Below are 22,122 nucleotides of genomic sequence, written 5' to 3'. Positions count from 1 at the left end.
CTGGAGTTTTAACCTCCTCTTGGTAGTGAGGCTGACTTTGTCTGCCTGGGTGTCGAACTGGACTCCCAGGTATTCCGGTGATTGGGAAGGCTGTAGGCAACTCTTGCTTAGGTTGACTACCCATCCCAGGCTTTCCAGAAGGGCGATCTCTCTGTCGGTTGCCCGATGGCTCTCCTCTTGTGATTTCGCTCTGATCAGCCAATCGTCTAGGTAGGGATGGACAAGGATTCCTTCCCGTCTGAGCGCCGCTGCTACTGCTATGATCACCTTGGTGAAGGTCCGCGGCGCCGTGGCTAACCCGAAGGGCAAAGCCCGGAATTGGAAGTGTTGTCCCAGAACCTTGAAGCGTAGGTAGCGCTGATGATCCCGATGGATCGGGATATGCAGGTAGGCTTCTGATAAGTTTAAGGCCGTGAGGAATTCCCCTGGCTGTACTGCGGTCTTGACTGAGCGCAGAGTTTCCATGCGAAACCTCGGGACCCTTAAGTATCGGTTGACTGACTTGAGGTCCAAAACGGGTTGGAAAGTGCCCTCTTTCTTGGGTACCATGAAATAAATGGAATAGTGCCCAGAATCCATTTCCCATGCAGGTACTGGGATTATGGCTTTCAAGGACAGGAGCCTCGCAGGGGCAGCTTCCAATGCTGTTTTCTTGTGGATTGGACACGGAGATTCCATGAACCTGTCCGGAGGGATGTGATGGAAGTCCAGATAATACCCCTCTCGGATGATGGCGAGGACCCACTGGTCCAACGTAATCCTGACCCACCTGGGGTAGAAGAGGGTTAACCTGCCCCCTATGGCTTCGACCCCCGGATGGATCGGCTGATTCTCATTGGGGGGTGCAGCCGGGACCCGAACCCGAGCTGGCTCCCCTCTTGCGCTGCTTGGTCCGAAAGGCCTGGTTCCTGGCCTGAGGACGAGGCGCCTGGTAGCGACTCCTATAGGGAGTGAAGCGTTGGGAGCTTCTACCTCTGGAGGGCCTCGGAAAGGCCCGCTGGTTCCTCTTGGACCTGTCTTCCGGCAGTCGAGGTACTGGAGAGGCACCCCATGTGCTGGCCAGTTCATCTAGGTCGCTGCCAAACAGAAGAGACCCCTTGAACGGCATTCTAGTGAGACATGTCTTAGAAGGGGCGTCGGCTGACCAGTTTCGTATCCAGAGCTGCCTCCTCGCTGCTACTGAGGATGAGACCTCCTTGGCTGTCGTACGGACTAGGTCGGAGGCGGCATCCGTAAGGAACGAGACAGCTGACTCCATGTCAGCTGCCGGAGCATTGTTCCTGACCTGTGACAAACAGGAACGCGTTACCACGGTGCAGCAGGTTGCGATTCGCAAAGACAGAGCTGCTACCTCAAAGGTGTGTTTCAGGATGGCGTCCAGGCGTCGGTCATGAGCGTCCTTGAGGGCCGTCCCCCCTCCACTGGAATGGTGGTGCGCGTGACCACAGCGCTAACCAAGGCGTCCACCTGAGGGCACGCCAGCATATCCTTGATTGCCGGGTCCAGGGGGTATATGCCGGACAGGGCCCGACCCCCTTTGAATAAGGCCTCCGGCACATTCCACTCCAGATCGATCAGCTGTTGCGCCGCTTGCAGGAAGGGGAAATGGCGGGCTGTGGGACGAAGACAGTCCAGCAGGGGGTTCTGCGTAGATGCCTCCATGGTGCTGGGGCCTGGAATAGCCAACTCCGTCAGGCACTGAGAGACCAGGTCGGAGAGATCCTCCTTGGGAAAGAACCGCCTCATAGTTCGATATGGCTCTATCCCCGAGGGAAGTTCTCCCTACTCGGGGGGTTCGGACTCGTCCTCCGAGACATCAGGGTCCGCCTGAGCGGGACTGCCCTGAGGCGGATGCCCGCAATAAGGGCGAGAAGGGCCAGGGGTAGGGTCAGCCGGAGCGGCAGCAGGGCCTGGACGGGACGCTGACTGCATCTGTACAAAGGCGTGGATCCCCTTAAATAAGTCAACCCAGGAAATGGAAGCGGTCTCTAGCCGTCGGGGTACTAGGTCCCCCGGAATTCCTGGCTGTTCAGGGCGCCCCGCTAGATCCGGGGTGGCCCCTGGGGAACTGTCGGTAAACCTCGGTTGAGACTGGTCCTGGCCCGAGGCTCCCACAGCCTCCTCACATTGGGCACAAAGGGAGTCTGGCTCCTCGCTCTGCGTGGCTCTAAGCTGGCTCGCTGAGCATAGGCCAAGAGCTTTCACGCCGGAATCAGGAGGCGCCTCCCCTGGAAACGCCGGGGCGTTCAAGTGTTCCATCGCTGCGAATGCAGGGCGTCGGCTTATACCAATAATATGCGCTTAATAATATACAATATGCGCTCAATATACAATATGCGCTCAAGAATATGCGTTCAGCACTATGCGGTCAAATAACGTACAATATGCGCTCAGTATACAATATGCGCTCAAGCCTGTGCGTTCAGCATTATGCGGTGAATAATATCCAATATGCGCTCAAATATAACATATGCGCTCCAGAATATGCGTTCAGCACTACGCGCTCAATAGTATACAGCATGCGCTTAAGAATATGCGTTCAGCTATATGCACTCAAGAACATATGATATGCGCTCAAATATACAGTATGTGCTCAAATTATGCGTACAGCACTATGCGCTCAATAATATACAATATGCGCACAAAAACATACGCTTAGTAAGTATGTGCTGCGTTGTGCGCCTCTCCACAGGCGCCTATCCTGGGCGCTTAATACCTTAACAAGGCTAACAAAATGGCGACCTCCACGGCGTGTCATCCACTGGCAACGCCACCGATCCTCGTACCTCGGAGACCAAAAGTAAGAGATGTACGCCTTACCTGATCTTCGGCGCTTCCCGGCTGTAACCCGGGCGGTCTCCGGCTGTGGGGGGAGAGGGGAAATACCTTCACCGCCGCGCTCGAGGAAATGCACCCGCTGCCTCTAAGCCGCCGAACTCGTCACGCTCGGGGCGAAGTCCACGCCGGGACCGAGGCGCCTCTCAGCCAGGCCCGAGCCCTTCTCGCTCGGAGGCTAGATCCCTGCCGCGATTCGGCCACCGGACCGAGGCCTAAACCTCTGAGGGATCGCGGAAATCACCTCGGGAAACTCAACTGGGGGAGGGACCCGAGGGTATCACTGCAGGAGTGCGGGGCTCGTCGGTATCTTCTCAAGAATTTAGAAGTCAAAAGTAGAAAGTAGAAAGTAGTAGAGATGTGAATCGGAACTGAAATCCAAACCGATTCTGGTTCCGATTCACATCTATAGAGATGTGAATCGGAACTGAAATCCGAACCGATTCTGGTTCCGATTCACATCTCTAGAAAGTAGATTTGGAAAACACGCTCAGCGAGCGTGCAGGAGCTCCAAACTGCTTTGGAGACGGAAATTACTGAGTTGCTTCACTTCCTGTGGGGGTATATGTACCCGTGCTGACGTCAGATCCGTCTCTAACTGCTAGCATGAGCACATTATACCCACTTGTTCTGAGTCCATCTGGCTACACGCTAGGAAATCATTGGTTTAGTCCGTTAGCTCCACAGTTTATGCTGATTTTTAATGCAAGCAAAAGCGATATTCAGCGTAACAGCATCATGGCTAGGTGAACCCAGACATAGTCCATGTTTCAAAGCAGATATTCTGCATTAGGAGGTATATGCTGAGTTCTTTTTGGTGCAAGCAATAGAATTAGCTTTCCAGAGTGAATTTTGGCGCCAAGATGAGGAGACGCTGAAAGACGCAGGTTGGAAGGTCTCCCAATCTATATACTATTTCTTTTGTACATAATTTGTACAGGTTTTTTTTTTCCAATTGGTCTTGTTTTTGTCTAGAAATATGTTTCTGAAGATTTATTTATTTATTTATTTATTTAACGCTTTTCTATACTGATCTTCATGGTTGGAAGACCATATCAGACCGGTTTACATCGAACAGGGTAATAGTAACAATAGTAACAAAAAAAACAGTAAAAATAGTAAATAATAGTAAAAAACCGGAAGAATAAAGTTACATTTAACAAGGTTGGTAAACTTGGAGCTGTATATTGTTGGAAGGAAAAAGGCATAGGAACGCAGTAAACCAGAAGTGTAAACAATATGATAAAGGGTCTTATTAAGTGTTGGAGGGGGTATAGTGATTCATAGATGCACGTTTTATTTATATTGCTTGCACTGAAAAGGACTCAGCAAATACCCGCTGATGCAGAAAATTAGTTTTGAAACACGGACAATGTTGGGGTTCGCCTAGCCATGATGCAGTTGTGCTGAATATCAATAAAGATAAGTTGTTTCTACTTGCATAAAAAAACAAACAAAAAAACAAAACAAAACAAAAAACTGTGGAGCTAATGGACTACACCAAGGATTAAATGTAAGGCAATTGAAGGCCATTGACTTTTGGACCGGTAATAAGGCCTGCTACATATAAACTCCACTGTATGTGTTTGTGGGTCTTGATATATTTGACTATTATGTTTACACTAGCCTTGGGTTGATTGGTGATCATTTTGAAAAGCCAGAGCTGTGGGGCAGGAGTGACTAAAGATCCTCCTGCAGAGCCTCAATGGAGTAAAAACTGGGGGGGGGGGACAGAGGTGGTACCAGACATGGTGGCGTGCTTTTTTGTTTTTTAAATGCAGTTCATTTATTTGTTTAAACATTTTATAAAGCACACCCTACAAAAAATGGCTTGGGATGGTTTGCAGAGTTACATTCAAAATAAAACAGTTACATAGTGGCTTCAAAATAAATTTTCATTTGTTTTTCTTACCTTTTTTAACAAAATGAATAAAATTTTGTTCAGTTTGTTTTCAAAGCAAAAGAAAAACAAAACAGGAAATGTAAATGACATTTCCTATTTCAAAACTAAAGTACATCCCTACTTCCCATACTAAATAAACCTCTCAGGTACAATCCATGCATGCTTACATTTCTGGAGATTTAAACAGAGTTCAGATGGGACAACTCTTGTGATTCAAGCTGCAATGCTGTGTGCTATAATAGGGGTGGGAAGGGGATCCAGGTTTAGATCCTCTGTCAGCGCTCATTAAGCCCAGGAGAAAGGGAGGGAAAATGGCTGCTTTTACTGTGCTGACCTTTGACGGTCACTAGTAGAGCCATAGGAACAGCCCACTAGCCCTCAAGTGACGCTGTCTGGGGAAGGATAGCAGCAACCACCATGGTAGAAAATGGGATGAAACAAAAAATTGGTTCAAATATCTGAGCTATAAAATCTGTTTGTAATGCAAAATAAAATATTACCTTGGAATTCTCTTCTCTATCCCCAACAGAAGGTTCATGCTTTGACCTAGTTGAGGAAAATGAATTGATGTTGGACTTTTTAAATATACAAGTAATATTTTAATAGGGGTGGAAGAAGAAACATTTTATATAAACATAAGGAAATATTAACCATACTTTTTTTTAACATTAAAATATAAAATTATCTAAATTTTACATGAATTGTATTTTACGTCAATATAGTGAATTTATTCATTAACATTTTAGCAAGTATCTGCACACACATTTTTAATCAAATGCCCATTTTCTCAACCATTTAACTAAACATCAGTGATAAAAATCTTTGAACATATGTGCATCCTGTAAAAATTCTATTTCTATGAATTTAAGAGAACTGTAATCATGTGGCTGTAATTGCATATGGCCATGCAATTAACCTAACACATTTCCTATGCTCAATATTTAATTTAATACTTTCAAACACAGAATCCAGCTAAGATGCAGAGAACCTGTTTACCACAGATGCTACTGGCGACATAAAATTGTCTGAATTCAATATTTGTCCACTGAAATATCAGTTTTACTTTACATTTCTAATCCTATTGCCACCTTTGAATTGTGACACAAGAGTGAATATGAGACAAATGTCAATCAGGCTGCGCTTGTAGAATAAAAGGGGAATCAAAGAGGAGGAAGAGTGTGCTAAATTCAAGCAGGAAGTGGCGGTGGTGGTTGTATACAAATACAGTGGCTCAAGGCCTACTGAATCCTGATGTGTGAAAGGGAATGCAAGATAAACAATTTCAGGCTGTTTCAAGTCGCAATAAACGAGGAAGGAAGGAGTGGATCCAGATGTGCTAATTCCTGGTAGCTGGTTTGAAAAAAGAAGAGGAAAGGGGCTGCACTAACTCCTATCAGGAGAGAGGTTAAGAGAAGCAAGTCAGGTTTGCACTGAGTTTTCGAAGAGGGTGGTTCATGAAAACAGCAAGTGAGTCACTCTGCATTATGGCAAGGCAGGAGAAAGCCTAGTCCAGCACAGCTTCTATGGTCTGGCAACAGCAGATTGAGTAAGAATTGGGCACAGGCTATTCCAATTCTTGGCAAAGCAACATGATAAAGCAGCAGCAGCTCAAGACAATGCTAAATCTCACACGGGCCGATACAGTACAGTGCGCTCTGGTTTGGCCGCGTATTTTTAGTAAGGGGTAATAGCACGTCGAAAACGCGCAGCCAACCCCCCCCCGGAAACTAATAGCGCCCGCAACATGCAAATGCATGTTGATGGCCCTATTAGTTATTTCCGCATGATCCAGAAAGCAAAATGTGCAGCAAAGCCGCACATTTTACTTTAAAAAATTAATGCCTGCCCAAAGGCTGGCGTTAATTTCTGCCGGCGCCGGGGAAGTGTACAGAAAAGCAGAAAAAAAACTGCTTTTCTGTATACCCTCCGACTTAATATTATAGCGATATTAAGTTGAAGGCCCCAAAAATAAAAAAAAATCCAAAAAAAAAAAAAAAAAAAAGTTTAAATTGGCCCGCAGCCCAGAAGACGGACGCTCAATTATGCCAGCTTCTGTTTTCCGAACCCGTGGCTGTCAGCGAGTTTGAGAACAGACGCCAGCAAAATTGAGCGTAGGCTGTCAAACCAGCTGACAGCCGCCACTCCTAATTTGCATAGGCCACCCTCCTGAATCGCGCGCCCAGGAGAGTGGCCTGCGCTCGCCGGCTCTCCTGCGCATTTTTCTGTATCGGCCTGATAGAGAGTAACTACGAAGAGAAATAGCTTCATACTATAGAGTCCTGGCAAAAGGAAGCGCTATATCAAGTTGTAAGGTGAGAGGAGGAGCTTCATTCTGCGCTTCTTAGTTGTATGGGTGTATAAATGTACAGTTTTTCTCTCTCAGGACAGAGAACCTTCTCCCAACATTGTGCCAAAGGTACCAATCATCATAAGCATTCATCCCATGAATGACTTAACACACACAAGTTTTGTGCTTCAATTAAGGGGGCATCCTGTAAATGAGCTTTATATTTTCTTGCAGTCTCTCTCACAATTGCCAATTAAAGACAGATTAAACAAGAACCTGTACATTCTTCTGTAAGGAACTGCAAAAAATCACTCTCTATAGGAAGATGTGTTTATTTGAAACAAATGACAATTTTATCAGTCTTTTTGGTTTTTTTAGTACTGCAATAGTGGGACTTGGGCTTATGTTGTCATTGCAGGAATGCAGCTGCTTATATAGGAGCTGTAGTCATGTTGCTGTAGAATTTCATATCTGCAGTAACATGGAAATTCAAGTTCCCACAAATACAGTACTATATCAAAAATACAAAAAGGATTAACTTTAGTAAGAAGATGCAGTTTCAAAAATCATCACCTTCTATATATGATTAGTGCTCATTTACAGTAACATTTCTAAACAAACAAACAAAATCTTTTAGTGCAAGCCTAATAAAAATACTGTCACTTCAGTGAACTTATACTGAAGTCAATACGTATCACATATACTTGTTAATCAAGATGGGTCTGTGCATATTAAAGTGTTACACAATTTTACAAGATGAAAAGTAATTTTAATTTGATGCTACCATATTGCTATTGCCTTCCACTTATCCTTTATATTTTTAAGCGACAAACTGGAAAAAATATATGAAATTAGGAAAAAAAAACCCCTCCAAATTATATGTAAGAGAAACCACAATCAAATGTCCACCATACATTGCAATCTAAACATAAAAAGCCAGGAACAGAAATTTGGAGGCAGAGATACTGCAGCATATGAACTGCAGTTTATAGAAGTAGGCTGAAAAAGAACTGCATGAAGCAATATAAATTAAATGATACAAAATGTTATGGTGTACACAGTACTTATGCCCATTTTCACATGTCCTTCAAAATTCAGTATGGACTAGAAAGATATGGAATGTAGACAATTTTTTTTTAAATACTCCTGCACCAGAAAACTTAAACCTAAATCATATTTAGAATTTCTTCACTAGACACTAATACATACAAAGAAGAAATGCAAGCAGCTTTTATTACACTTGCTTGCTCAGTTTTTAAATAATGCAGTAGTGTCGACCTTCAACTCTCTTTTCAAAAGATAACCACTATAAGCCTTCACTAGAGATACTTTTACTTCAGAGCTACCATAAATTTAAATGTATTGATGTCTAAAAACACATTAAACAGCTTATCACAATTATCACCATGATTGATTTTCTGTGTTTATTTAGAAAAATGCTACTGCAAAAACAGCAGAAGTACATGTCTTCTATAAAACCTTGTAAAGTCATCAGTTTTAATATAAATCTGACCTTTCAAAGGCCTTTTGCTTATAAGCTGCTGGTGACTGTATCTTCTTTGTTGATGCTGCACTAAGGTCAGTTTTATTCTGCTGAAGTACTGTGCTATATGCTACCACACCTGGCTTGAAATGCTATTAAACATGAATTAAATGATTCATGACCTTAGCAAGGCTTCACGCCTGCTTCTACAAGGTTCACTTAGCATAAGCAGTCGTATTGATTTCAACTTCATGATAAAATAAAGAGACCACTGGCATCAGAAGAGATGCATTGCTTAACCTCACTGCTGAAGTATCAGCCAACAAATTTTGTGCAATCTCAGTTGAACATTGTAAAGATTACATCTAATAAGGACTGTCATGCTACATACTAGCTATGACCACTCACAGCATTACATATGTATTAGTTGCAATCTTGATTTACAAATCAAAGCATGACAAATAAGTTAAAGGGACTCAGACCACATATGCTACATTTGTACTGTAATAACAAAACTAATTAACAGTAATGGATTAAAACAGAGCAAGGCTTCAAGTTCAAGTATCACATACAATAAATGGCACTTTCAAACCATTTTTAGGGCAGGGATTTGGAATTCTCCAAAGTATTTAATCATGGGCAGCAATACCAATAAAAGATGAAGTAGCATTCCCCTATTGCTTGGCTCAGCTTCACTGCTTTAACGATCTCTATGCAAAGGGTATAAAGAAGATATTTTAACAATAATTCATGTAAGGCACACAGATACTATTCTGAGAAATGCACAAAAAAAGCTCATCTTCAAGAACCATTTCAACCTCACAGACTCAAAAAGCCAAGTTAAAATGCCTCTGGAGATATTACAGTGATATTAAAAATTATTTTCTTTTTTTTGTAAGAATGGTTTCTGGGTGTCATCTACCTTACGCAAGAGCATGCAGGTCATTCATAACTTCTGCAACTGCTTAGGAAAGCAATGGGAACTCTCTTGGTATGTGCCAAGCCCCACATCACCAAAACAAGAACTTAGAAGTGCCTCATGTTATAAAACTAAATACCACCTTGAGAAGCATTTCACCCAGAGGGCTGTGTTGTCTGTGTTGAAATGACAATTTCAAGCTTTGAGAACTGGCCTCTTTGGTAGAATCAGAGAGATATATAATTTATAAGCTGTACAGTAAACCTCTCTCTACACTGCACTGTTATGGGTTATACTAAATCTCTTAATGCATTTATTCACTTGGTCATTCTTTGGAAAGAAAGGCTAGAAATGGAATGAAATAAAAGCATTCTTGTTTACACCTTAAAACAGCAGTTTCTCAATGTTCCAAAAATAATTTTTGTGAGCAGGGAAGCTGAGGGGATTACAGAAAATAAGCATTTTTCTATGGCTACCTTTTGAAGAATAGACTGCTAAAACTAAAAGCTCTAGTTAAGTGATCACATGGGTTTGTAAAACTTGCCACTGAACTCAGCATTCAAATGGTGGCTGAGAAGTTGCATGGAGATGCTGTGGGCCAGTACTGGCATTTTCTCAAAGCCTTTAATGGAAATTAATTCCTACTCTACCATCTTCTCTTACTCTCCCAGATACTGCAAATTAACAGAGTTGCTTACCTGTAACAGGTGTTCTCCTAGGACAGCAGGATTTTAGTCCTCACAAATGGGTGACATCATCAGATGGAGTCTGGCACAGAAAACTTTTGTCAAAGTTTCTAGAACTTTGACTGGCTCACTGAGCATGCCCATCAGGGTCCCCCTTCAGTCTTGTAAAATAGAATTAATGAGCTAAAAAATAAAATAAAACACAGGAGAACCCAACTCTGTGGGGTGGCGGGTGGGTTTCCTGAGGACTAACATCCTGCTGTCCTAGGAGAACACCTGTTACAGGTAAGCAAATCTGCTTTCTCCTAGGACAAGCAGGATAGTAATCCTCACAGATGGGTGAATACCAAGGTACAGGCTGCGCCCGATGACAATCATGACCAATATGCACCAGAGTGCCAACGGGCACAAAAATAACTGCGGTGCTGTGGTAACTAAGGGAGACAGCCTGAACCTGAACAATGGACCCTAGGTGGGGGTGGGGGCCTTCGGTTGAAGCAGGCCCCGCATAAAGCATCCCACTATGGGCTGCACAGAGATGGGCGTGCCAGCAACGCCCTGATGGTAAGCGCCGACAGCGCTCAAGTGAACCCTGACTGAGGTGGTTTTCAGCCAAGCCTCGGAGAGGTGCCACAAACAGTCCAACAACCTCAGAGTGGGGCAGGTGAATAGATCTAAGCCATGACCCTCACACCAGACAGAAAACCTCCTCCACTTCAGTTGATAAGATTTCCTGGAAGCTACCAGCACCTGAGACACATCGTCAGATAAGTCGAGGTGCTGCAGGACTAGGCGCTCAACATCCAGGCCGTTAAGGCTAACACTCTTGAGGTTTGGATGGCGCAGTCTGCCCCAATCCGGCGCAGTCCCCAGACTGATAGCCTCTCTGACCGACAGGTCACGAAGAAGTGGGAACCAGACTTGTCTGGGCCAGTATGGGGCCATGAGAATCATGGTCCCCTGGTCCTGTTGGAGGAGATGGCTTCAGCCATGGCACAGATGAAACCAGCAAAGGAGAGATCTTCGGGGGGAGACCTATGCCTTTCATCTGGTGGCAAAGGTTCCGATAGGAGATCACTGGAGTCCTCAGAAGATGACTCCGAGGTATTATCTCTCCAGGGGTCATATGAGCCCTCCTTCTTGCTAAGGTACCTGGGGGGGGGGGGGCTGCTTGGGTGGGTCCTGTCCATATTCCTCAGTCTCGGCACTGAGGGCAGTGGTGGCCTTGAGGCCAGCAAAGGCACCGATGGTAACAAGGTTCCCGATACCCCAGGTACGGGCTTGGGGAACTCTGGTTGCGGGACCAATGGACCAGACGGTGCTGGTGGCTGCAACAAATCTTCCTCCTCGGAGAACCCAATAATGGGAATCGCTCCGGAGGGGCCATCATGGCCATTGGGGAACCGAGGGTCCCCCGGGCACTGGTTGCGTTGGAAGGACACAGAGAAGGATGTCCAGATGCTCTAGCAGGGGTGCCAACAGAGATGGTGCAGGTCCCAAGACCAGTATGGGAGCTGGTGCCAGGGATGGTTCGATGCCCTACAGGGCTCGGAGCACTGCACTCTGTAGCCCGAGGTCTAACTCCTTCTGGAAGTCTGGTGAAGCTAGGACTGATGGAGAAGGATGAGGCGTTATCAGAGACCCAAGAGGCTCGGTGCCTGGCACCGATATCTGTGGGGAATACCTGGAACTTCCGGGTCTGTCAGGGGATGAAGCCTCCTCACCATGGGGTCGCTTTGGTGGCAGCACGACAACCGCCACTGCCGCACCGGTTCCCAGAGCCTTGCACAGTCTGTGCTTGCGATGCTCAGCCCAGTCTTTCCCCGGCGCTGAGGAAGTTGAAGATCCAAATGTCTTCAAGAGTGCGGAGATGGCCTATTGCTGGTCCCTCTTTCCCTGGACGAACCTGCCAAGGGTTGTGGATTGGGACAGGGTATCAAGCGATTCACCTCGGCCCCTAAGTGTTGACATCTCTGATGCTGGCGTGGATAGAGTAGACTTCTTGGAACCGAACAGTTTCTCCATCTTATCCAGCTGAGCACAATGGCCCTTCGGGGTTATCTGATCACACAGCTGAAACCCTTGGATGTCATGTGATGCCCCCAGACAGAGGATGCAAACCTCATGCGGATCAGTAATAGACATGGTCCGCGGGCACTGGGGGCACCGCCGAAAAACGGACAATGCCATGAAAAACAGCCAGCAAGCGGTCAATGGCCTATAGCCACCGAGGAGCAATACGCCGGGAATCGACTGCAAAGTAGGTAAAAATAAACCTACCACGCTGTAGAAGGTACACCAACTGGAGAAGAGGGACCAGACGTTGAAAAACAGGAAAAGTTTGAAGAAAAAATTCCAGTAAGAGCAGAGCTCCAATCTGCAAGGCAACTAACACCGTGGGAAAAAAGAGACTTGAAAGGGGACCCGTGTGGACATGCGGATAGTGGCATGCTCAGTGTGCCAGTCAAAATTCTAGAAACTTTGACAAAAGTTTTACGTGCCGGGCTCCATCTGATGATATCACTCATCTGTGAGGACTATCATCCTGCTTGTTCTAAGATAATTATTTTTACAGAGAACAGAAGGTAGTGTTGTTCAATTGAGAGCTTTAATGCAACCCAAACACAAATGTTTAAGTAGTTGTACCCATGGGACATAATGGATTATTACTCCTTTCCATCCCTTTCACACTATGTCACAAAATAAAGAACAACTTACTCAGATATGGTTTCTCCAACAGTTGAGGAAAATGAAACTGGAATTTAAAGAAAAGAAAAAAAAAAAGAAAAATGTGATCTACTTCAAAAAAAATATGCTTCAATTATAATCTCATGAAATAATGTTAAAATATGTCAAACTGTACACTATGCATCTAACACAAAAAGTAGTAGCATGGATCAGAGATAAGATGTAATGGTACTCTTGGTTGTTTTTTCCATGGTATTGTTATTTGGTTACTTTTTGTACATGTACTGTATTTTCAATAAAATTATAAATTAAAAAAAAAAAAAAGATGTAATGGAACAAAAATTCAAAGCATCACAAATTCTCTTACCATTTTCTAAGACAACTTGACAGCTGTGAGACTGGCTTTTGCTCAGGTGCTTGGCCATAGCATCCAGTCCAGAAGCATCAGTTAGGAAATCGCAATTAAGACACACTAGTGTCATACCCCTGGAAACAAAAGAATGCAAGTCAACAGGATAGATTACAAACTGAAGGGCAATGTATGTTGATGCATTTAAATAGGGTCCTTAAAACACTGTAAAGAGCTATGCATGTGATCAATAAATCTAACTACTGCATTTGGATACATTGACAAGCATTTCATAGATATTGACTAGGTTCAGCTTCTAAGTATATAGGGGCGGATTTTCAGAGCCCTGCTCGCGTAAATCCGCCCAAAACCGGGCGGATTTACGCGAGCAGGGCCCTGCGCGCCGGGAAGCCTATTTTACATAGGCCTCCCGGCGCGCGCAGAGCCCCGGGACTCGCGTAAGTCCCGGGGTTCTCCGAGGGGGGCGTGTCGGGGGCGGGCCCGGTCGTCGCGGCGTTTCGGGGGCGTGTCGGCAGCGTTTTGGGGGCGGGTACGGGGCGTGGCTACGGCCCGGGGCGGTCCGGGGGCGTGGCCGCGCCCTCCGTACCCGCCCCCAGGTCGCGGCCCGGCGCGCAGGAGGCCCGCTGGCGCGCGGGGATTTACGCCTCCCTCTGGGAGGCGTAAATCCCCCAACAAAGGTAAGGGGGGGGTTTAGACAGGGCCGGGCGGGTGGGTTAGGTAGGGGAAGGGAGGGGAAGGTGAGGGGAGGGCAAAGGAAAGTTCCCTCCGAGGCCGCTCCGATTTCGGAGCGGCCTTGGAGGGAACGGGGGTAGGCTGCGCGGCTCGGCGCGCGCCGGCTATACGAAATCGATAGCCTTGCGCGCGCCGATCCAGGATTTTAGCGGATACGTGCGGCTCCGCGCGTATCTACTAAAATCCAGCGTACTTTTGTTTGCGCCTGGAGCGCAAACAAAAGTAGGCTATTCGCACTCGTTTTAAAATCCGCCCCATAATTTATATGAATCACAATAAAAAAAAAATCACAATAAAAAAAATGTAGGATTGAATTGTAACATGCAAAAACTCTCAAACAACAAATATTTTGTAAATGTTTAAAATGATAAGGAGCTTCACAAAGGATTTCTTAAGTGAAGAACTTCAACCAAGTCATCATTTGCCTAAAATCTTTTCTTTTTGCTTCTATCAAACACATGTCCAATGTCTGTGTGCAAAACATCAACAAATAATCCTCAAACAGCTACCAAAATCTCTCAATGATACCAGAAATGTCAGTCAAGCATTACTTATCTGTCATATGGCAACTCTTTTCAGCTGTGGCATTCTTCATAGAGAAGAATCCCAGTTCATACTTCCTGTTCTCTGTAAGACACACATATGTTATGTCATCCCAAAATTACTTGTAAACCGAAGTGATTAGCAACATTGTTGCTAGAACTGCGGTATATAAAAAAAATGATAGATAAATAAATAAATAAATAAATAAATAGAGAAGCAAGTCTAGAACATCGATGTTTTGAACAAATCTTCCTGAAAAAAGACTGACACATGTATTTAGATGACCTTTTAAATAATGAACTCAAATGCTGGCAGGATGCTGAAATAATCACGATAGCATTCATCCAATAAAATCACTGTATATATTTAAAGAGCCAAAAGTATGATGACCTGAGGTACAATGAAGTTTGACAAAACTGAAAAACAGTCCAGTCCACATTGTGATTAAGACCCTTAAGAACAATAGTCTAATTTAAAAATCTATTTCTGTTCTAACCATTGTAATGTTAAGTCCAAGTTTCCCCTTAGGATCAAAGGTGATACAATGTTCAAAATTCCCCATCTTAAGGAAGTGCTGGAATGGTGAATCTCCATACAATGCTCTACAATCGTAGCCTCAATCCGCTGGTTATTTACACAACGGCAATGTTTGATCACCCTTTGACGAAACATCCACGTCTTCCCTATATACAGTAATTAACAGAGGCACTGAATGAAATACACTACCCCCATAGAATAACAATGAAAACTGTGTTTTAAATAGATTGAACATTGATTCTGAAATATTAACGATGAACCCGTTCTTGCCTGATGACAAGCCACACACATTTTATCGCATACTATAAAACCAGTGCCATGAGATGGAAAAACAGGTTTATAGGCTGCAGAAATTGCATCTGAAGTCACATATGAGTGTACTAAATAGTCGCTTAAATTTTTAGCCCATTTGTATATGAATAATGAAGGGGTCGTTAAAACTGAATGATCAGCAATAACTGGCCAGCATTCTAAAATAATCCGGCGTATAGTACTGGCTTCTGCTAAAAATAGAGTTACACAAAGCATGTGAGATAAAAGCAATAAATCCCAGTTTGCAAATAAACTGCATTTGTATGCTTTTTTTCAAACATGCTAATAGATATCCTCTGTCCATAAACTTAGATATGTGTTGTGCCTGATATTTATATTTTGACAATGATGAAGACAATCTGCATAGATGGAGAAACAATCCTGTTGGTAAATTAAATTTCAAATGAGGAGGAGGAGGAGGAAGAGAACTGTCAAAGTGAAGAAACGTTGTGATTTGTTGGTTTCTTGAAAATGGAAAACACAACTTGTTCATTGATGAAGGTAATATCCAAAAAAGATATCATACGAGAATTTACTTGATAAGTGAATTGAAGATCTCAAAGGAACCTCGTTTGTTTACAGAAATACTGGAGATTGTGACTAAATGGAATAATTTTCTTAACAAATGCTCATTAGATCTAATGATTCTTATCATTGGTCAGTCCAAATCTAATATTAAATTGAAAAAAAAAAAAGACATTAACTCTTTGCAAACTTTGAAAGTTCAAACAGTGATACAAGCCTTATTTAGCAGCAAGAACGCATGCAGTTTGGGCTGATTTGAAGCGTGTAAAATTTCAAAAATTTAAGGCCAAGACCGATTATCTTAAAGGTTTTGTTTATCCTTGGATGTATAACCAAGTGGAAAATAAACTAAAAAAGTGTGACTTTTGCAAATAGTTCAGATGACTCAGAGGGAGAAACAAGTGTCCACCCATACTAACGCTGATTCTTTTTTAGATCAATGTCTGACGTCGTGCAAACAGAGGGGGCAAACTATGGAATCCATGATATGTAACGATTCGAGTCGTGGATGACCATGCACCAGACAATGGAGTCAACACAAAGTCCAGTTATTAATATTTCATCTGTACAATTAACTAAAAAAATTACTATATAATAACTATTTGCAGACTTAGTTATTATATAAAGGTTTATCTTTTTGTCCTTCCAACAATGGTAATTTTTTTCAAACTGGAGCAACTTTAAAACATTTTTAATTGCTCATTACACTTGTGATTACGTCACAGACTTCTGCACCAGATAGTGGTGTCCAGGATGATACAGATGGCATTATGATGGAAGATAGTTCTATGGTATTCCTGGTTTCTACTTGGGTACCTCCTGGACAGACTGATGCTTCAATCTCTGCCTTTTGCAGGATGGTAAATGAAATTGCTTTTTCTTTTTTGTCTTATTATATAAGAACAATTTTTCTAATTTTTTTTCAGCTGAGTGGCATGTGATTTTTACCTCTCCAAACCAATCCTGATATTGTGATAAAATCAGCTGACAAGGGGGAGGAGTCAAGATGGCCGCTGCTGTAGGACGCTGAGTCGCACTGCTCTGCATTTACATTTCCTAAAAAGCCTTTTCCTTCTAAAAATTTTGACGAAATGCCTCACAAGAGGAAGGGCAAGGTTAGGGTGTATCCTCCTGACCTATCTTGCTTTTCAGGACAGCGTGTGATAACTGACTTCGTGACCTTAGGCGCTCAGACGAGGGAGCCAAACGCCGCTGCGGAAGTCTCGAGAGGAGCAAGACTCTCACCAGGCGAAATGAGCCCCCCCCGGATCCCCTAGGTCCGCTATGCAGCTCTCCCCTTGTTGATGCTGGTGGTATTGCACCTGTTGACCCAAGTTTGATCGAACAAGTGCAAGATGGAGGAACCCCCAGCATTTTAGGAGCTGGGACAGGAGTATCTGACCAACCCCCACTGGAGGATGTGTGGGAAATCCCAGAAAGGAGAAACCCCGGTACGGGAATGGACTCACCGGGAACATTGGGCGGGAGGCCCGACGGGAGGAGATAGGAACTGATATTCCTGTGCCCTGGGAGTTTACGAAGCCAGCGGAGATAACATTAGAGTCCTTATGGGACCTAATGATGGTTAATGCCCGGACCCTCAGAGAACAGTCTCAACAGATGGGGAATATGGTTAAAAGGTTGGATGTGGTGGAGAAGGAACAGAAAGAAAAATTTTCTGAACATACTACGGCTATTCAAGAGATTTCAGTTAAAGTAAAACAGGTCCAAGATTTAAATATTTCTCTTCTGAAAGACCGAATAACATCTCAGAGAAGAATTGAATCGATTGAGAATGATTTGCGACATATGAACATAAGAGTGGTGAATTTTCCAAACGTGATGGGAGAACCTGCATTGGTGACCTTTAAAAGATATATGACTGAGATTCTAAAGATCCCTGTAGAATTGCTACCTTCTCTTAAGAAAGTTGTATTTTTACCTGTTAAAGGAGTGGTTTCTCAATTACCTCAAGGTGATAACAGGGTTGACTTAGAAAATCTAATGGAGTAGCTAGAAAATTCAAATATGGAGGTTATAGAGAGGGCAGTTCTTTTTGTAACCTTCTTCACTGAACCAGAAAGAGTTAAAATGATGAAAGCTTATTTTCAAAACATTAACACTCCCTTTATGGGAGCCACAGTTAGGGTCTACCCAGATCTTTCTAGGGCTACCCAACAGCGGAAGAGAATGTTTATAAATATGCGCCCTGAGGTTTTGGCCAAAGGGGCAATTTTCCTCTTAAGATTTCCATGCAAATGTATTATAAAGTATATGGGTAATACCTATATTTTTTTCATGCCCGAGCAACTGAGACAGTAACTATGTGTATTAAGGGATATTTAGTGAATTGAGGCCTATTCAGCAGTAAAATGTGGTATAGATTTCCATTTGTTCTCCTTTGTTTTCTCATTATTTTCCTCCCCCTCTCATTTCCAATGTAAAGCATTTAAATTACCTTAATTGCATGTATTAGAATACATGTGGATGTATAATCTTATGTTAATTCCATGTTTATGGGTTTCTGTATTTCCTTACAAGCTTGTCTTTGTTATATTATTTGAAAACGAAATAAAATATAAATTTTAAAAAAAAATATATATATCAGCTGACAAGGGTGGTGCGCTAGTTTTTTTTTTACAAGATAAAGAAATATTACAGAGAAATTCAATCTCAATTAAATATCTCATTTAATTTACCTTTGGATCATGATCCTATGGTGCATTTACAAAAAATCATTTGTGAATGGGTTACCATCAACATATGATCACCAATTTCTAACTATGAAAGAATGTGACTTTTTGATGGTTGATCATCCAGTGGTCCCTGTGATTTGTTTGCTGAAACTTTATAAAAATTTGTTGAATCCTCCAAGACACCCAAATTATTTCCTTGAAGAGGTTGGTATTGGAACCTTTTTCTATTCTTTTGGTTGAGTGTTTAAATCCTTTTGTTCCCTTAGTGCCATTATTTGTAAAAGATTCTAGTCACATAATGGATTTACAAAAAATAAGCAATTTATCATTGCAATTACTTTTAGTGACAGCTGATATCTCGTCTCTTTACACCAATATCCCTCAAAATCAGACACTGGAAATTATCTGTGAAACTTTGGCTTTATGGATTAACCCACGGATACCTACCAATTTTTTGTCAGCTGCTTCATTTACTGCTCACTCAGAAATATTTTTTGTTTTAGAACAATTTTTTTCTACAAGTTAAAGTTACTGCGATGGGTGCCGCAATGGCCCCATACATCACAAACTTGTATGTGGTTAAATTTGAAAAACAATTTTTGACTGATGATCCCAAACACTTTTTTTATTATGGTAACAATATATTATTATTATTGTAGAGTTTTATATACCGTCGTTCTGTATTGCCATCACAACGGTTTACAATTCTAATATTTTGTTAACATGGTTAGCAATTTTTCATAGTAAGTACATTCTAATGCTAAATTTGTTTTAAAAGGTAACAAAGGTCTATATATAGAAAAACAGTTAGTAGGAAATAGTAGGAAATATAGTATAACGTTAAATAGTTAAGGATAACCAAGTTATCAGTATATAGCAAGATTTCGCTTATGGGTTTAGCAAGTAGCATGGGTGTTTGTGAACTTTCAGAGTGGTGTGGGGTAGGTTAGTGGCAGTGTGCATTTTGGTAGGCTTTGGTGAACAGCCATGTTTTCAGTTCTTTTTTGAATGGTGTTTGGCTAGGTTGTAGTCTTAGTTCAGTCAGTAGTGTATTCCATAGTTGGGGGCTTGCGAGGGAGATAGCGTGTTCATATACTGATGTCAGTTGTGTGGCTCGGTGGGGAGGGAGGGAGATTGCCAGGAGTCCTATGTCGGCAGAGTGGAGGTTTTTTTTTGTGGTTTGTATGGTTTAATCGCTTCGCTTATTTATTTTATTTTTATTTATTTTTCTATACCATCATTAAGTTATATATCAATGTATAGTGGTACATCCTAACAAGTGCCAAACGGTTCGGTTACATCATGTTATAATACAACTTATTTGTAGAGTGAGGTAGTCTTGGCCATATATATATGTAAGTTACTTATTTACAGGTATAATTCCCATTCTCTGTGTAATTCTATAAAGTTAACTGTGAGATAAACAAATAAACTTTTGCAACACACGTGTTGAGTACATTGCTGTGTGCTGGTGATCTTCTGCCTGTGCCTGCATTCTTTCTATTTTCTGCTCTCTTTGTAGAAAGCTTGTTTAAAAAGCCAGGTTTTTAAAAATTTTTTTAAAGGTTTTGAAGTCTCTTTGTAATCTGATCTCTAGTGGCATAGTGTTCCAGAGTGTGGGACCTGCTAAGGATAGAGCCCTTTATCTTACTTGGGTTAGTCTCGCTGTCCTGACTGAGGGGATGGTTAGGAGTGCTTTATTAGCTGATCTCAGGTTTCCAGTCGTTTCTCAGGTTCAGCCAGTCGTTTCGTTCTTCATGTATGTGTTTGTGTACAATGGTTAATATTTTGTAGTTGATTCGGTATTTGATTTGAAGCCAGTGTAGGGATGTAAGAATTGGGGTTATGTGCTCGTGTTTTTTGGTTCCGGTGAGTAGTCTGGCTGCTGAGTTTTGTAGAATCTGGAGGGGACAGATGTGGATAGACATAGACCGAGTAGTAGAGAGTTGCAGTAGTCTAGTATGGAGAGAATCAGAAGTTGTAATACTGTTCTGAAGTCCTCTTGGGTTAGGAAGGGTTTTATGCGTCTCAGGGTTAGTAGTTTTAGGTATCCTTTTATTTTTGTTGTGATGTGATTTTTTAATGAGAGTTCGCTGTCTATGATGACTCCAAGATTGCGTGCATGTGAGATTGGGGAGATTGTGGTTATTTGATTCTTTATAATTAGGGGCGGTGGGAGTGTTGGTTTAGTTTTTCTGTCAAGAATTATTATCTCTGTTTTTTCGATGTTTATTACTGTTGTGTCCGTCGGTTCGCGATGCCCTCTCTCCGCCCTCCTCACCTCTTTGGCGCCTCCCTCTTCGCCCACGGGAAGATTGGCTGCCGTGGCGTTTCTCTGCCGAGGTCCTCCGGCGTCCTCGAACCGGCTCCACGCTGCTGACCATGTTTCCTGGAGGCCTAGGGGCGCGCGCGTGGCACGGCCCCGACTGAAGTACTGGCGATGGCGCGAACCTCGGGAGCGTCCCCCGAAGATGACATCACCTGCGACGGATATTTGAGGTCTTAGAATTTGCTAACACATCGAGTTAGCAAGGATATTGATTTGTTCTATCTACGCTACTCTGCCTCCTCGGACTAACCAGGGGTACCCACTCCTCGGGGGCCTCACTCTCTTTCTTACTTTGTAGATTGCAGTCTGGAACCGTACTCGCTCCTCGAGGGCACATGTTCCTGGACTTCTTAGAATTCACTTCTGCCTGGAAGTCAGCACTGCCTACTACATCTGTGAGTTACCATCGCTCTCTCAGAGCTTTCCCTGGAACCAGGTACTCGCTCCTCGAGGGCCTATACTTTCCAGCTCCTGGGCTTCTATGAGACATTGTGTGAGTCTTACCATCTGGTTCGGTACATGAACTCTGCTTACCCTGCCTACTCACTATATTTCAGTTTCTCTACAGCTCAGCCTCCAGGGATCGCTGTTCCAGCTTCTGAGGGACTACAGCCCAGCCAGGCATTCCAGCTCACTACTGCCACCTCTGGTGGTTCAGTATCCCTTCTAATAAAAGAACTAGTGTGTGTCTGTCTCCATACTCTGAGCCTGACCGGTAGTCCCTCTTGGGGTATCCCCCGGGGGCATGGTCAACTGCTACTGGTCCAAGGATCCACCCACAACTCTCCTAAATACTACAGATTGTTAACTCCTATCTGATTGCTCCTCCCATCAGATAGCGGTTTCAGAACAACTACAAGTTTCAATTTGGTTAACAATTGTTTGATTGTCGTGAGATAGGTCGCTGTTTTCTTGTATGTTTCATCCAGGGAGTTTTGAATCAGGATGAGTATTTGGATGTCATCTGCATACAGAAAGTGTGTTGTGTTAAAGCTGGCTAGGAGCTGGCAGATTGGGAGTAGGTAGATGTTGAAGAGGGTTGCGGAAAGGTCAGAGCCTTGGGGGACTCCTGTGTATAGTTGTATTTTTTCAGAGAGGTCATTGTTGGTTGTAACTTGGTAGGTTCTGTTGGATAAGTAGGATGAGAACCAGAGTAGGGTTTTGTCAGTTAACCCTATTTCAGTTAGGCGTTCAATGAGAATTGTGTGGTTTACCGTATCAAAAGCAGCAGACAGGTCTAATAGGATTTGTTGTTATGGACAAATTCAGTTGAAGTT

General features: G+C 43.2%; 1 protein-coding gene across 4 annotated transcripts in view; it reads right to left on the bottom strand.

Moving 5' to 3' along the window:
• Positions 1 to 22,122, bottom strand: part of ZNF280D (zinc finger protein 280D) — a 570,468-nt gene that overhangs the window by 99,672 nt on the left and 448,674 nt on the right. For 3 of the 4 annotated variants that reach the window (XM_029575754.1, XM_029575752.1, XM_029575753.1), the window contains 3 exons: positions 13,169 to 13,287; positions 12,832 to 12,868; positions 5,239 to 5,284 (listed from right to left, as the gene is read on the bottom strand). In XM_029575754.1, coding sequence (XP_029431614.1) covers positions 5,239 to 5,284; positions 12,832 to 12,868; positions 13,169 to 13,287 — 202 coding nt within the window. Of the gene's footprint in view, positions 1 to 5,238; positions 5,285 to 9,157; positions 9,219 to 12,831; positions 12,869 to 13,168; positions 13,288 to 22,122 lie in introns of all 4 variants that reach the window. The other variant, XR_003852490.1, reaches the window with a different exon arrangement.

Source organism: Rhinatrema bivittatum, chromosome 13 (genome assembly GCF_901001135.1).
Source record: "Rhinatrema bivittatum chromosome 13, aRhiBiv1.1, whole genome shotgun sequence".
NCBI classification, from domain to species: Eukaryota; Metazoa; Chordata; class Amphibia; order Gymnophiona; family Rhinatrematidae; genus Rhinatrema; species Rhinatrema bivittatum.
Note: the sequence above shows the minus strand (reverse complement) of the source record. Positions and strands in the feature narration are given on the sequence as shown.